At 33.6% G+C, this 18,062-nt stretch overlaps 1 protein-coding gene across 13 annotated transcripts in view; it reads left to right on the top strand.

The window, feature by feature from the left end:
• The window catches only part of Robo2 (roundabout guidance receptor 2), a 1,450,478-nt gene that overhangs the window by 1,350,285 nt on the left and 82,131 nt on the right, over positions 1 to 18,062 (top strand). For all 13 annotated transcript variants that reach the window (XM_070030464.1, XM_070030463.1, XM_070030462.1 and 10 more), the window contains 5 exons: positions 5,271 to 5,476; positions 10,051 to 10,132; positions 10,801 to 10,963; positions 12,565 to 12,731; positions 15,721 to 15,842. In XM_070030464.1, coding sequence (XP_069886565.1) covers positions 5,271 to 5,476; positions 10,051 to 10,132; positions 10,801 to 10,963; positions 12,565 to 12,731; positions 15,721 to 15,842 — 740 coding nt within the window. The remainder of the gene's footprint in view (positions 1 to 5,270; positions 5,477 to 10,050; positions 10,133 to 10,800; positions 10,964 to 12,564; positions 12,732 to 15,720; positions 15,843 to 18,062) is intronic.

Below are 18,062 nucleotides of genomic sequence, written 5' to 3'. Positions count from 1 at the left end.
CCCAAAGTTGTAAAATTCATTTTCAACATAGTATCTTGTACATCTCATTGTTACAATGGGTTGAAATTTTTATTTTCAATATATCATAGGATATTATTTTAAAGAAGCTGACATGGTACTTGCTGTGATTATAAGTGCAATCTATCCAGTTTTATTTAATTTCAAGCTATATATGACTGCTTCTTGCAAATACCAATACTTTTATTTTACCTGAGGAGAAAGCACTATCATCTTTAACATTATTAGTAAAATAGATGAATTTGTGGTTAGCTAATCACATTGTGACATGCCTAATTCTGTAATTACACATTTACTAAGTTACATTTAGTAGCATTGTAAGTACTGAAGAATAGTTAAATGATCACTTCTTTACTTGTGCATATATACTTTGAATCATAACAGATATACATATTTAGTAAAATCTGAAAAGGATAATTTTTCTAGCAGTGTTTTTGTACATGTGATAACTAGAGGGATTTATATATCTTATGAATCTCTGAACATGGATTTATTCCCTCTTACTGGATGTTTTAAATGAAAAATCTTCATTTTGTTTTTCTTGTGAGTTTTTATTATTTCCCCCCTTCATGCTGTCTTCTGAGATACAAAAGCACTGATTTATATTCTCTATGGTTCCCTTCTTTACTGGTAAAGTTTCAATATCTTTCATACACTTCAAGTTTTCATGTAGGTTAAGAGGGTATTTAAAATGAATAGCAAAGCAGCATTTTCAAGTTTCTGCACACAACATGGCCTGATTCAGCAATGGGTGAGGAATACAAATACAGAGACAAACATTGGCTGCAGATACAACTGGCTGTAACAATAATGAGAAATTTCCCTTTTCTTGGGCAAGATTTGTGTTTATTTATTCCTCTCTATTTCTTTAACAGAATATAAAATAATGAATAACAGTATTAAGATTCTCATATTTTATCTGAGCAAAAATGTCTAGATATGTATACTTGGACAGTAAGTTATTTGGTCCAAGGACTAAGTTTTATTACACATTACTATAAAATGTTTCAAATATAGTATTTAAGATGTAGGCTATAATCTAAATTCTTTTAGAACTTTCCTAAAACCAGACCGTAAATGTGTTTTTACATTAGTGCATAATAATTGTACAATGTGATATTTCCCTACTTTCACATAACATACTTTATCATATTCATTTTGTCAATTACTATTTCTTTTTTTTTGGTCCAGTCGTGGGGCCTGAACTCTGGGCCTGGGCACTGTCGCTCAGCTCTTCAGCTCAAGGCTAGCGCTCTACCACTTGAGCCACAGCGCCACTTCCGGCTTTTTTTTTCTGCTTATGTGGTACTGAGGAATGGAACCCAGGGCCTCATGCATGCAAGGCAAGCACTCTATCATTGAGCCACCTTCCCAGCCCCTCAATTACTGTTTCTTATCCATCCACCCCATACTCTTAAGCTCTTTCTTATAAATTCATAAAGTATCAGATAACATAATGGATAATATAGTTTAATTATATTAATTATTTAATTATATTAATTATTAACAAATAATTATGTATAAGATAATGTAGACAACAAAATAGCTAAATTAGATTAAAAATCTCCATGTCATTCAAAAGTTTCATGAGACTGGTGGATAGTCACAATCATGACTGATTAGATCAAGCGGAAAGTTTGGGTTTTTTTGTTTGTTTGTTTGTTTTTCGTGGGACTTGGGGCTTGAACTCTGGGCCTGGGAGTTGTCCCTGTGCTCTGAAAGTTAGGATTACAGGCGTGGCTGGCACCTCCCTCCTGCCTTCCCCCCCACCCCAAGAGGAAAGTTGTTTTTTTTAAGTTATGACATTTGATAACATCTTGGAGTTAGTTATTCTGGCATTCCTTTTCAGGACACAGTTAAAAGAGCTGACCAAGTTGAAGATTTCTGAGGACGGGCTGGGAAGGTAGCTCAGTGGTAGAGCGCTTGCCTTGCATGCCTGAGGCCCTGGGTTGGATACCTCAGAACCACATAAGCAAAAAGAAAAAAGCCAGAAGTGGCACTGGGCTCAAGTGGTAGAGCGCTAGCCTTGAACTGAAGAGCTGAGGGACAGCGCCCAGGCCCAGAGTTCAGGCCCCACGACGGGACCGAAAAAAAAAAAAAAAAAAAAAGATTTCTGAGGACTAAAATAGCCCTCAACATTTTGTTACAATAACTTGAATAGTAACTAGTATATTTCTACATTGATTTTTGCCTAAGTAAATAATTGAAAAGTAAACATGCTTTCTCAGAAACATTGAATCGGAAGTTATAGTATGAATTTCAATAGTAAAAATAAACCTGTGGGCATCATGTGTACACCATATGATAATTTTTAACTAGTAAATTGACAAGTTGGGTTATGACTTCAGCATTTACTTATAGTTTTGATTTTTTAATTAATGATGTAGCAGTATGTCAGCCATATAATCTTCATTTTGGACATACATTTCTTATGCTCTAAGGCAATTTTGAGATAATTGAAAATCAATTGTAGAATGAAGACATGTGTAATAATCTGAGAAACAAATGCTATTCTGCTTACAGTAATGTTTTTGTTTGATTTTTTTGCCCTAACACTCATTTTCTAGGACTCCTTTAACTTGAAACTTTTACATAAGGTGAAAATGATCATGGAAATTAAAGGAGCTATGTTTAATGATATTTATGCTAGTGACATTTCAAGGCACATATCTCAAAATACACCTTTAGAATGTATTTTCTTCAGTTCCTTTACACTGTTCTTTTTTTTTTGTCTGCTGCATCTTTTCCTCAGAGTATGTAAAACTGTAATGAAAATTCTATTGATGAAGCAAACAGAACACGATCTGTATCTGTATCTTTTGTTAACAATAAATGTCACAGCATACTCATATGAAAGGTTTATTGAGGATTTATCATGCATAGTTAAAGAAGACCTGGTGTTGTTCACAGATCACTGAAAACCCTAAATGTTCATTTAACCTTTGGCCTTAATGTCATGGAAACCTCTGGTCATCTTTCACCCATAACATCCTTGAAACTGAAAATTCCTTCTGGCCAGGAGATTTTCAATTACCTTATTGATCAATGTCATTCAAAAGACCCTGAGCTACTCATTTAGATAGGAAAAAAAAAGAAGAGAAAAACCCTTAGATTCATCTAATGACTTCAGACATATGACAATAAATGCAAATGATAAAAAGTTACTGGAATTCTATATAGGTATTTAATTTGAAATGAAGTAGCAATACTTAAATTGGATAAATTTTACTTTGGTAATGAAGAGCTATTTTCTCCCCAAATTGACAATTTCTTAATAATATATTCTACTTGGCCTTTTATTTAGACTAATAAGGAAACGAGAATAGATAAAAATGTCAGATTGAATTTATATTGGTTCAATTATTGTCATGCATGCCAAAATTATTGTAATATTATACTCCAGCATTCTTCTAAGATTCAAATTTTACTTTTGAAGTAAAATAATGAAATAACATTTAATATGGCCTTTTGAGTAACAAAAAATTGACTGTGCTTCTAGGATTTTATATAGTTTGACTAGAATCCACAGTTTTTTGATGTGCAGAAGACTTACATTGTGCCCTCTAAATTAAATTGTAATTGGTTGGTTTGCTCATGGAAAGTCTTAAATGTCTGATAATTTTAATGACTTCTTAACCAAATCTATGAAATAATGCCATAAAGATGACATAAGAAGATTAGGAAAAAGTCATATAAACTGGTATTTATAAAAGTTGGTACAGGGGCTGGGAAGGTAGCTCAGTGGTAGAGCGCTTGCCGTGCATGCCTGAGGCCCTGGGTTTGATTCCTTAGCACCACATAAGCAAAAAGAAAAAAGCCGGAAGCAGTGCTGTGGCTCAAGTGGTAGAGGGCTAGCCTTGAGCTGAAGAGCTGAGGAACAGTGCCCAGGCCCAGAGTTCAGGCTCCACAACTGGAACCCCCCCCCCAAAAAAAAAGTTGGTACATAAAAATGTAGAAAATAAAAAAATAGAGTATGTACATAGTAATGAAAGATGGTCTTTTTGAGAAAAGAAAGTATTTCTCATCACAGTTGCTAAGAAAAAATTTCATATGTATGTATGTGTATGAGAGAGAGAGAGAGAAAGAAAGAGAGAAAAGGAGGGAGAGAGAACCAACTCCAATGTCCCTTTCTTCTCAGAGTTCTAAGCAAAACCATACCTCCATTTATCTCATTTTGATCAACCATTAAGGGTTAAGATGTGCTTTTAAAATCACTTTCAAATATTTCTGAAACCACAGAGTGTAGAACCACTGAAAGTCATATAAAAGCACACTGAAATAAACATGCATAAAATTATGGAAACATTTACCAAAATGAATCCAGGAATTGAAATACACAGAAAACCTGATTTTTTTCAATTCAACTGGAGTCACATATTATTATTTACTTGAATAACTTACTTTGGATATCCATTAAATAACATCATTGTAAATAATGACTGTAATTTGAAGATGGAATGTCCAAATATATATGTGTAAGTTATAATTTAGTTATTTATGAATTATTGTGGTGAAACTCCTTTTTGCAATTAATGTATGGTAAAAAGATAGAGTAAAAAGAAAGTCTATTCAAGGGCAGATAAACGTAGGATCTGGAAAGTCCAATGGAGAGGCTGAATATGAAGCAAGGAAAGGGCAAGGAAGAGGGAGAGAGGAGTCTGTTGGATGGAAATACATCATATGTATATAGGGATATGTCACAATAAAACCTCTTCTTACAACTAACATCCTCTAATAAAAATTGTTAAATGTTTCAGCTGATATATGTATATATTTATATCTCAAGTATATGTTTATAAGAAAAGCAAAGATATATATTTCATGGGCTTTCTTAAACCTGCATGTGAGTAATGAAATGAACATTTACAAAAGACTGCTTTAGGCTACTCCTATTTTCATTTTAATTTCAATATAATTAAGCATACTGATAAAGAATGCTCTTCTAAAATATCAGAATTTATTCCAGTATTGTTTCAATTACAGTTCATTCAAAGTAAGTTATAAACAATAATAATATGGTCTTAGTAGAGTATATGTATATATTTATATTAAATGTGTGTACTATCCTATTTATACATACACACAGGTGTGTATGTATAGCTAGGCAATATATAATTTTTATTAATTATGCAAAGGAAGGTACAAATAATACTACATAGTTATGGAGATTGAACATTACTTTTATTGTCGGTATTGCAATACCACTTTATGCATAGAAGTTAAAGTATCCTGAATATATGTGTATCTTTTAGTTCTGACAGATAGACCTCCACCTATAATCCTTCAAGGCCCAGTAAACCAGTCTCTAGGAGTCGATGGTACAGCCTTACTGAAATGTAAAGCCACTGGTGATCCTCTTCCTGTAATTAGTTGGTTAAAGGAAGGATTTACTTTTCTGGGTAGAGATCCAAGAGCATCCATCCAAGAGCAAGGAACGCTGCAGATTAAGAATTTACGGGTAGGTAATACTTGGCTTTTGTCTTAACATAAGTACTACTATAAGGGAAAGCTGTGTGGTGAACTTAAAATATTACATCTCAGCATAATTTCTACACATTTCATATTCTTTACTATAAAAGTGATTAATTGAAATTAGAAAAAAAGGCATTGTCCTTATGTTACTCAGAAACTCCTAACAGACTTAAAATTTTTCAAATCTTCTGTCTCTTGTCTTGCGTGTATACAATCAATGAAACTAGAAATATGAAGCACATAAAAGTAATAAAAATAAAGGATATTAACAATTATTTGAAAGTGACAATTGATTCTGACTTTACTATCACTGATAAAGAAAAATTGTAGAACTATATAGATATATTTGTTTGGCCAAAGAATTTTATTGAAATTGTAAAGGGGTGAGACTGAGTTCACAGAAAGAAGGTTGGCTTGTTCTAGGAAAATTTCAGATCTTAGGATCATTTCTATGGATTTTCTATTTCATTTCTTACCTGAAAATAAGTCATTGATGAGCTTTTAACTCACACTTATTTGATACGGAATAATTCCTGGAAATTCAAATAAGTTGTATCTGCCTCAGTGTTACCCCAAAATAAAATGCCTGCTTCTGACTAGTGTATTAGTTTCTGTTATGATCCAGCAGTACAAACAAAGTTAAGGAGGTTCATAAAGTAATGCATGGTACTCTACAACAGTTTCTGAAAGTTAAAAGCTTGATCATGAATCACTGAGGTCTTTAGAGACTCATGGGGAAGCTGTGAACCTATATGAATGTGGCCTGTGTTTTCATCTGCATAGTGATGGAAAATTGAATTTCTTAAAAGCAACATGATTATTGTTAGCATAGACTTTCACCACCTCAGCTTCCTACCTGCTCTTGGCTAATGGCTGCTTTTAGTCCCTTACAATGTGGATCTTCTGATAGGTCTGCTTACTTCCTCAAAGTTCATAAAATATCTAGAAATCTTGGAGAATGGGGCTGGGAAGGTGGCTCAGTGGTAGAGCGCTTGCTTTGCATGCATGAGGCCCTGGGTTCAATTCCTCAGCACCACATAAGCAAAAAAAAAAAAAAAAAGCCGGAAGTGGTGCTGTTACTCAAGTGTTAGAGCCCTATCCTTGAGCTGAAGAGCTGATGGACAGCGCCCAGGCCCAGAGTTCAGGCCCCATGACTGGACCCCAAAAAAAAAATCTTGGATAATCTATTGGCCCAGAAAGAAGCAAGTCAAAAGTTGCCATCTATACTTTATTAAGTAGTTGTAGGATTACACATGGTGTAAAAGCCAGATAGATGCTGTATATGGAAGTAAATTGCCTATTCTCTATCCATATCTTTTACTTATGCATCCAGGTATATTAAATCTACCCCCACCTATTTTATGCAGCAAATGCCACACTAAAGGACAGAGTAAATATAGTATTCACAAGATTGATGATCAGTGTCAGAACTGAGATAGCTGATGCAATAATATATGAGGAAAAACTGCTCAAAAACACTTCAGTAAATCAGTTAGTAGATTCTGACCGTGAGGTGGACATTGGAAACTAAGATTTATTCAAAGCAATGTTTCTGCATTTCACTCAGAAGCCAGAGAAGAAGATAAAAATATGTTGATATACATATCTTCTAACATGGAGTATTCCCCTTTTCCAGAAAATATATTTAAATGTATTTCTAGTTATTTATCAACTTATCATACAAATATGTACTCCATGGAAAAGGCTGATTCTTTGTGAAACAATATATTTAAGTAATATCTATATTTAAAAAATAATTAATAATCATTCCTCTGAGTGGAAACTGCCACCAAGTTCAGTTAAGAAAATAAATTAATATGGACCTTGTTATTTTTGATTGCAAATTAATGGCTAAGTTTTTCTGAGAAAAGTGGAAGTTATAGAAAAAGTTATGCTAACTATCTTTGTACAAACACTTTAACTTTTCTCTCTCTGAGCCATGACTGACTTTGGGCCATGGAGGTTAGTGCATTTTCATTCTACTGCTCAGTCAAAGGGTATGCTTGTGTAATTGAGAAACCTTGCAGTGTTTGCAACAATAATTAAAGGTGGATTCCTGATCATCTCAAATGTTGAGCTTTGTGATAGGCTTCAGAGAAGCCTCTCTGTGATGCCTATATCTGAGAACTGCTCTGCAGTCAAGTACACAAAGAGAGAAGGAGGGGACAGTGTGTCCAAGCACCCTGATCTGTTTTTCTGACCAGAAGAGACATTATTTAAAGTAATGAAGAAGAACATGGTGATGATGATGGTGGTGACAGGACAGTGAGATTCAGCAATGCTATCTAGTTTTTTGGAATTACATTTGTCAGTTCCCAATGTTAGCAGAGTGTTCTTTTTCTTCAAGATAAGTGACTTTAAAATGGATTTATAGTCTTGTTGCAAGAGGTTTGTGGTAGGCCATGTGCCTTTTTATCTCATATTTTCTTTCAGTATTTAATGCAAGAGAAAAAAATGCATGATGAATATTGTGTTCTCATAGTCCAGCTAATTGGTAACCAAATCTGTATCTTTTGAGAAGTAAAATATTCCAGCACTCATTAAAAGCTACCTACCACAGCTAATGTCAGGCTGGTTCTTCTCACAGTGACAAGGAGATGCAGTTAAGAAGTATTACCTACACACTCCTCTTTTAGCACTAGTATGGAATAACAAGTGCTACATTTTAGTTCAACAGCGATAATAAAATTTAATTTTTTTTTACTCTTTCACAGTCCTTATTCAAATGAACATCCCATCAAAGACCAACCTCTGCTCATTATATTTAGGTTGTGAGTGAGGCTTCTATAATGCAAAGATATCTAATGACTCTCATGTGCTCTCAGCCACATTTGAAAAGAGGACATTCCACCATGGAGATTCCCATTATCCCTCTGTATTATGGAAGACAATCTTAACCTAGCAAAAGGACATGCCAGAGCAGTTGAAACTTAAGTTAATATACATAATGACATTTAAAATTAATTAAAATGGTGGGATGACAGTCATAACCATGCACTAATTATTGATCCAAGAAGCAGTTTTGAAAGCTTCACTCTTCAGGATGCATTCATTTTAAACCTGATAAAATATTCCACAAACTCCCAGAATTCACTAACAACCAGACCCATCTTTATCACTATCCCTGAGTGTTTTTGTTCAAGGCTGCTGCTCTAACATGTGAGCCATAGCTTCACTTCCAACTTTCTCCTGTTTAATTAAAGACAGGAGTATTAGGGACTTTTCTGACTAAACTGGATTCAAACCATACTCAGATGTCAGCCTCTTAGTAACTAGGATTACAGGCACGAGTCTCTGACACCCAGATTGAAATTACATTTTTAAATGTGCTTTAAAAAGAATTATATATTAGATTTCCTTTATGTCCCTTTCAGATCTAGTTTAAATTAACTTCATAGTCATGTTTGTTTTGTTTGTTTCTTTGATAGAAGAGGAAGGATTGCATGGTATGATTGCAATGATAAGAAGAGTAAAAGTAGGTAAAGATAGAAACAAAAAGTATGTTCAAAGCTGACAAGTGATATGGATTTTTTGACTTGTCAGGGCTTGAAGTCAAGGCTTTGGGTCATTCAGCTTACTTATGCATAACTGGTGACCTAACAGTTGGGTTAAACCTCCAGCCAAACTTTTTGCTAGTCCATAGAAGATAGAGTCTCAAATAATTTTGTTTTGGTTGTGTTTGATTCATGATCCTTCAGTTCTCAGCCTCCTGAATAGCTAAAATTACAAGCATGGTCAATTGACATATAGCCATTTGTTTGTTTTTTAATGATAATTTACTTTTTACTGCTGTTCTACATATACTTTTTCATTTTTTAGAATTAACTATTTTGCATTTTTCTCCATGTCTGAAAAAATGCACCCTTTTATTATTTCCTTATTTAGTCTTGGGTACATTTTTGTCTATTGAAATTCAGTTTATTTGAGATGATTGCTTTGCATTTCTGATGTTCTTCAAGCATATAGGAATCTGAATAATTCCTTTTCTGTCTATATCTGACTCTGACACATTTAAGCCTTGCCCTATAATTGTTAAGACTTGAGTGTTATCACAGAACAAGAATGAAAAAGATACATATCATTTATTTCTAAAAACAACATTTAGTTGTAAAAATAGAATTTTTGTAAAGCTGGGTGCTAGTCCCACATTCCTATAATCCTAGTTAATAAGGAGGCTGAGATCTGAGGATCAAGGTTCAAAGCCAGCTTGAGCAGAAAAGCCCATGAGACTGTTATCTCCAATTAACCATCTAAAAGCCAGAAGTTGAGATGTGGGTCAGGTGTTAAGAAAAGAGTTAAGCAAGTGCATGAGGCCCTGAGATCAAGCCCTAGTACCAACACACAAAATAAAAAGAAAAAACATAATTTTTAAATCTGAGCATTATAACAAAAATTTAATTTATTTTAATATTTTTGTGCACATACATATGACTGACTAACATATGATATGGACAAATGATGCAGCTCATTTTAAAAGAGATTAAATCATTTGGTAAATATTGAGTAATCAATCAATGTACAATTAGTGGTGAATGTCAAATTCTCTCCTCTTCATGTCAGATTTCTGATACTGGCACTTACACTTGTGTGGCTACAAGTTCAAGTGGAGAAACCTCCTGGAGTGCAGTGTTGGATGTGACAGGTGAGATTTATTTTTTTACTTACCTTTCTTTTCAGCCAAAATCCTAAACACATAACTTATTACTAAATAACAACTTAAGGTGAGATCAAAGTTTAGTTATTGAACTTTAATCTTAGTCTTCACATTCAAAGCCACCGTATGTGTATATATATAAGTACATATTTATATATATATGTATGTATGCATCTATGTATGTATGTATTTATTTACTTTTGTGGATCTGAGGATTGAGCTGAGGGTTCTGGGCTTGATATGCAAGTGGTCTTACTATTGGTCATAACCCTAGTTAGTTTGCTAATAGGTTCCTGGGTTATTTTTGCCTGGGCTGGTCTCAAACCTCAAATTGCTTTATCCCTGACATTTGAGTAGTTGGGAACATAACATGTGTAACACCAAAATTAACTTGCTTTTGAGATATGTACTTGTTTTTGACTTAATGTGTCACTGTCACATGCTCATGCTGGCCTCAAACAATGATCCTCTTGTTTCTCCTCCCCAAGGAATTGGTATTACAGTTGCAAACTAGAAAGATCAGCTCACTGGCAGTTTTTCATTGTTGTACTAGTTGTTGCTTTTGTGGAACTTTATATATTTGGTCTTTCTTCTTTGAAAGATCACTGTTGGCTTATGCAATTGGGAATTAAGTTTTTTCTGTCTATCCTCTATAGAATCTGGAGCAACAATCAGTAAAAGTTATGATTTAAATGACCTGCCAGGTCCACCATCTAAACCACAAGTCACGGATGTGACTAAGAACAGTGTCACCTTGTCGTGGCAAGCAGGTACCCCCGGAGCTCTTCCTGCAAGTGCATATATCATTGAGGCTTTCAGGTATGCTTATTTTCTATTCTGGGATTTTTGCTTTAGTTCTACTTCCTAAATGTCACCTAAGCTTGCCTGCTTATGTTAAGGTCAAGTTTTACCTATACATCTTAAAGAATTTATTCTTTATAGCTAACCTCATTCGGAAGCAGTTTTTATTTTTTCATTTGTAACTTAATTATAAGATTATGCATTATGCATGCCAGGTGTATAGAATCCAGTCCATGACATAGTAGTTTATTTCTGTGCCTTTTTAGCAATTGTGTGCATTTAACTAAGAATGTGGGCTTTAGAAAACTAGACAGAAAATATAGTAACTAAGCACAGATTTTTTTAAAATACTGCACAGATATTTTTTTAAACTATTCAATGTTTATTGAAGCATGAGACTTTGGAATATATATCCTTAATAATTAGATCAGAACTTTAAATGATTACATTATTTTATCTATATGCATGAATACAGTTATTTATTTTTATTTCTGCAATAAAACTGAAAAACACAGTTTAGAAACCAATTTCATATAGTCTAGCAGATGAAAGGAAAATTTATTTCCACAGTTGTCATCAATTTAAAGATTTAGAAGTTACAGTTGCTTTATTTGACTTAAATATAGAAAAATTGTAAAATATTCTCAATATTTTCACACAAAGTTTCATTGTGCTTCTGCCTAACTGATATCAAGTCTGAAGTACAACCACTGTCTTTTGTGCATAATAATAAAATGAGCAGTTTGCTTTTATACCATTCTAATCTGTATTTATGGTAATGATAGAAACACAGTTTTCCAGCTGTGGCATTTGCGTATTATAGTATGTTAAAGTATTTTTATGTTTCCATGCTTCAGGATGTCCCTTCAAGTTGACAGCCTTAAAAATCGACATTTTTCTCCGCAATCTCAGCAAAAATAGTATTTGCCCTTAGATCAAGTCTTATAAAATGTCATTCATCTGTAACTGGCTGTACAGGGATCCCCACATGTGAATTCAGCAGCATTTTGCCATTTTGAGATGAGAAATCACAGTACTGTGCAATGTAAATTTTATTAAAACTGTAAGCAAGGGAAATTATTCATTACATGCTTCCTTTCTTCTTTTACAGATATGTAGTTTTAGAAGGCTCTGTTATAATATTGCATGTGGAGTTGATACAAAAGAAAACACACCTTGTAACAGGAAAATGTATTGGCATAATTTTCTCTGTAGCCCATTTATTCTTTCTGCAGGTTAATTCTTTTCAAGGTATATATATATATATGTATGCATTTATGAGGACCATATTTATTGTATAAATTTGATGTTGTGATCTTGGCCTCTGTTCCTTTTACAGGTATTCATTTAGTGGCTGCTGTGCATTTAGCAAAGGGCTGTCACATCTCCTGTGCTGAGTTTAATTTTGTTGTGCATGGCACTTCCGTTAGGTGGGCTCGGCTTTGTTGTTGAATCAACTGAAATCATTCAAAGTTTCATTTATTGGGCTGAACACTTCAAGTGCTGTGTGTGTGTGTCTGTGTTTATTTTTCAGCCATTATCTTTTGTCATTGATACCCAATTCCATTTCCAACAGTTTCATGATGGGTCGCTAAATGAACTCTCTCTTCATGTTTCAGCCAATCAGTGAGCAACAGCTGGCAGACAGTGGCCAACCATGTAAAGACTACCTTATATACTGTGAGAGGACTACGGCCCAATACCATCTATTTGTTCATGGTCAGAGCAATCAACTCCCAAGGTCTCAGTGACCCAAGCCCAATGTCAGATCCTGTGCGCACGCAAGGTAATATCACTATATCTAAACCTAACTGGTCCTAGAGCACCAGACATTCATTTTAGAAGATGTTCATGTTTCTAAAGCAATGTACCTTGATTTTTCTGTGCTGATTCACAGGACTTTATTCAGTGATGGGGAAGAATGTTTGCTGTTCATCTTGTTAAGCTGTGTCCTCCTGCTGGATGTTGCTTGGTTTATGCAATTAAAAGAAGGCACACTATTTGGAAGCACCTGAATACTAAAAACAAATTAACTAAGTTAGAACTTCATTGTGTTTACAATGGTGTTAAAATATTTATTCTTCTTTGTGTGGGTTATACAAAAGCAAAAAGCAGTTCTGTAATGGATAGACAAAAGTATGACCTTCACAAAGCCTACTTTTATTGTGCAGTGCAGCTCAAAGTGAAATGAATGTCTATGTCCCTGAAAACAAGAACTCAGATGTCCAGGGTCCAAGTGAATAGATCCTCAGCCAGAGCCCTGTGTATATGCTTGTATACCCTCCAGGTGGTCAAGTTTAAGAATTACCAGTACTAGCTTTTATTTAATCAGCTGTTTGAAGGAGTAACCTCTTTCAGGAAACAGTAAATTCAGTTTCTTCCTGAGTCAGTGAATGCTTTTGACTAAGATATAATTCCCCATAACATTAAAATATAGTTAACTTCAGAATGGAAAACTTCCCCATCCCATTTTTAATAACCTGTCTCCTCTTACTGAGAAGTTACTGAGGGCTGAGATTTAAAGTAGGCTGTTTCAGTATAGTTTATCTTCCTAGTATTAGGTGAGGGGAATCAATTCAATAGAAAATGGAGCCTTTGTTGTTCATACAACTTAATTGCTGCAGAGTTCTTGAGAAAGGATTGTTTCTTTGCTAAGATGTTAAACAAGATATAATTCAAAGTAGTATTCCATGTTAGAAAAGCACTGTATAACCATAAAAATCTTATTATAATTACAGTAGTTCAGTGGTAGTAACTACCATTGCCATTTTAATAGAGAATGGAGGCTTTAAGGAAACAATGAAATAAAATCACCACATGACTGTAATGTTGCTAACATGATGACAGTCTAGAGACAAAGCAATTCCACATGGTTATTGTTCTTGAAGAAGTAATGTGATTAATTTTCCATGATGATAAAAGACCTGTAAGTGAAGATCCTGTCTCCAGAGAGAGGAAAACACAACAAAACAAACAAACAAAAACACAACAAAGACTTGGAAAGCCTTATATTTTAGATCCAATTGCTTTTAGTGTCTTTGAATTTAGTGAATAAATTAAATTATTAAATGTGACATAGAAGAGGTATACAATTTGAAATCAAGAAATTATAGTGCCTAGATTATTTTTACCTATGTGGCTGTGTTAGTTTTTGTACATGGCTATAAGGTAAGGTAGAGTTGGTAAGACAGCTTGCCCTGATCATTCAATAACTACAGTCACTAAATCTCAACTCATAAAATAACTCCCAGTGAAAAGGTCAAAAAGAGATTAATGAAAAACTGCTTGTGAACTGGCTTGTTCCACTTGAGAGACTATACAAAGCAAAAGACATGTTCTCCTACAGATACCTAATAGGAAAGGCTCATGCATTCAGTCTAAACGTCAACATCATTTTCATTTCCAAAGTACACTTTGTTTTATTAGCTCTCATTTTCAAAGGTAGTGAATACCATAGAATCTAGAAATTCTTTATTTCATTAAGAATAGCAAATAGCTATACATCAACATCATAGTAGATTATATACCTATCAACAAAGATGAATATCTTTCATATAATGGAACAATTTTTTCTCAATCAACCAATAATTTACTTTGCTGTTTATATCAGCCTTGAAATGAAAAATATACCTCTAAAGTATGCTCCCAATTTTTATGTTCTAATTAAAGTTAGTGTACCATAGTGAATTACCATAGGAACTTAAAAATTCTTTTGCAAGAATGTTGCATTTTGACAAGAGAAAAATAAGAGGACAGATTAAGAAAGTAAATCATGTTAAGTTAAACTTCATTCCTTAAATTAAGTGGTTTGCAGAAAATAATCACTGTAACCTTGAAACATACCAGCTTAAAAAACAGTCAGTTTGATGATGTATGAAATGCCATTAAATAATGGACTTAAACGCCTACAATTCATCTTTTTTTTTTTTTTTTTTTGCTTCACAAAGAATATATCTCCTTCCTTCCCCAATGCAGCTGTAGAACATCTTTTTCAGATATTGGAAGCTTCTTCCAAATCTATTACTTTGGAGCATTTTATCAGTAGTCTAAGTTTTCCAGTTTTGTAATTTTCTGTTCCTATCCTGTTTGTTTTTGATGACATAAATCACCTCCTCAGTTTCTCAATTTTCTTCTTGCCCTGAAAGAGGTCAGAGTATAGGAAAACACAGCCAGTTGATATGATATGGGATTCAAACAAACTTTCAGATGTGCCTGACAAGTTGAGATCGTTAATGTGTCACCATATATACATACTAGTCTGGTGGATTTAAATGCCTATCATTTATCATTGGCACAGATAGCTTAGTCTTTCTAAATAGAAAATCTAATGATCTTCCATGACCATGTATCTCTGTACTTGAAAAATGAGGGATTGTAAACAGGTTTTTTAGTGTATTTTAATGAAGATAAATACTGTCTCTCAAACTATGATTATTTATATTACATACAAATATATGTATAAACACATATATACATATATTCGTAAATATATATGAAATGTGTTAAACCTTTTATTTGTTTTTTTAATTATTTTTAAATGGTTGTATCCAGGAATTACAATGTGCAATTTCCATTTATGTGCCTAGTGTTTAATAATCAGTCACCCTTTAGAACATTCATTCATCCCTATCCTTAACTCAAAACTTCTTGTAAGAAAAGTTTTAATTTTTCCTCTGTAGTGAGCTCTAAATATATTATGTTGGCTTTTATAGAAATGAACTTCAATTTTAGCATGTGTTTTTAAAACGGGGAGTGGTTGTCTTCTCTTACTGCAGATATCAGCCCACCGGCGCAAGGAGTGGATCACAGACAAGTACAGAAGGAACTGGGGGATGTCATTGTTCGTCTTCACACTCCCGTTGTCCTGACCCCCACGAATGTCCAAGTCACGTGGACTGTAAGTTTCCAAAGATTGAATTAAGCTTTATATACAGCTTCGCATGTAGTAACAAAGTCTATATTAGATTTTTTTAAGGAAAACAAAACAAAAAATGCAAATAAACAAGGCCAAATAAATAATTAACAGTCACTCATCTTTCTCCTCTACCTTAGTTCTATGGAACCACTAATATATTTTCGATCTCTATAGATTGACTTAATGTTTCATATGTATAAATTCATATACTATATCATTTTTTTTGTTTCTGGTTTCTTTTTACCCAATGTAATGTTTTTGAGGGTCATCCATGTTGTAGTACCTGTCTTTGTTCTTTATGGTACATAATTATTTCATTCTGTTCATGCCCTTCTCCAATAACATTCTGTTCTTCAGCTATATCACATTTTATTTACCCTTTCTGCAATTGATAGTCCTTGGATTGGTTCAAATTTTGGTTATTAAGTTGCAATAAACATTTTTTCTCATTTTTGTGTGAATATGTAAGATTCATTTGTCTTACCATATACCTATAGATTGTTGAGTAATATAGTAAATCCAGGCTTCACAAACATGGATGAACTGCTAGAATATTTATCTATGTGATCATACTGTTTGTATTTTAGTCAGCGCTGTTTGTTTTGGTGTTTCGCCTTCTTCCAAATCCTTCTGAGTTCTTTCCATCTTCGTGAACACTTACTCTGTTTTTCTCTGGTTAAAGGCATTTTAGTAGATGTTTACTAGGATTTCAATTTCATTGTAGGTGTGACTTATATTTGATTAATGAATAATAATATAGTCCATCTTTTCATGTATTTTTAGCCATTTGTATTTTTCATTCAGAAAATCACATTCAAATTCTTGGTCCATTTTCAAGTTATTTGTCTCTTTATTACAGACTTTAAAGGAGTAATTACGTATTCAGAATATGTCATTTGTCAGATTTATGATTTGCAAATGTTTCCAGTCTGTGTTTTGTTTTTAGTTTCTTGATGGTGTTATTAGAAACACAAAAAAGTTTATATCTGAGTATTTTTCTGAATTTAAAGCAACCACCTTTATATTCTATTAGCTGAAACATATGTAAAAAACATCACATATAAGCCAGGAATTAGTGACTCTGGCACTTACGAGGTTGAGACCTGAGGATAAAAGTGAAAGCCATCCCTGGCAGGAAAGTCTTTGACACTCTTTTTTTTTTTGCAAAATTAGTGATATAGCAGGCTTTTAGTCTTTATTATTATTATTATTATTAAGTTTTTATTGTGAAAATACCGTATAGAAGGGTTACAATTACATGAGCAAGGTAAGGAGTACATTTCTTATCAAGCATTTTTGCCTCCTCTTTTGTTTCCCTTTACCATCCCTGCCCTCCCATCACCACTCTGCCTGCCCCCAAAGTTGTAAAGTTCATTTTTTGACATATTGTCTTGTACATTTCGTTGCAATGGGTCCACATATACCCCTATTTAAACAATTTGTTTTTTCCCTTCCCCTCCCCAAATTATACCAACATCAAATACAGTGAAAACAGGGGTTATTTTCTGTCATTTTTCAGTCTATTTTCTGGCTTATAAATATAACCTTGGATAATCCTTTACAACTATGACTAAAATTTTTTTTAAAAGCGAGATGGTGGTGAGTCACACCTGTAATCCTAGCTACTCAATAGGATGTGATCCAAGGATTATGGTTCAAAACCAGCCTATGTGAGGGTTCAAATCCATGAGCCTTTTATATCCAATTAACCACCAAAAAGCCAAAAGTGGACCTATAGCTCAAGGAGTATAGCACCATCCTTGAAAAAAATCTCAGGGATAGCACAGAATGAGCACACAAAAATGAATTATGATTATTTAAGATTATAATATTGCTACTTCCATTTTGATAGGTTTTGAATAAACTTATTTGATGTTTATCATATAATAATTTCTGTTGCTGTGTTCGCATGATGGGAAGATGGTACTCTCATCATTATTCCATGTAACAATAAGGGGCATATATCCCATGTTTCTTTTGGTATCTTTATCTACAAAACTACCCAACAAAAAGTAGCATATTTTTTCAGGGGATATTTTCCCTCATTCTCAATTGAAAACATATTGGTAGTTTGAGAGGGCTTCTTTCAACTTGCTTCTCAGTGAGGGTAAGAATTAAAGTAGCATGTTTGTCAATATAGTTAGTCACTTTAGCACACACTGAGTTTAAGAGTTTGTAAAGTAGCATGTTTGTCAATATAGT

Source organism: Dipodomys merriami, unplaced genomic scaffold (genome assembly GCF_024711535.1).
Source record: "Dipodomys merriami isolate MVZ:Mamm:240054 unplaced genomic scaffold, mDipMer1.0.p SCAF_2, whole genome shotgun sequence".
Classification (NCBI taxonomy): Eukaryota; Metazoa; Chordata; class Mammalia; order Rodentia; family Heteromyidae; genus Dipodomys; species Dipodomys merriami.
Note: the sequence above shows the minus strand (reverse complement) of the source record. Positions and strands in the feature narration are given on the sequence as shown.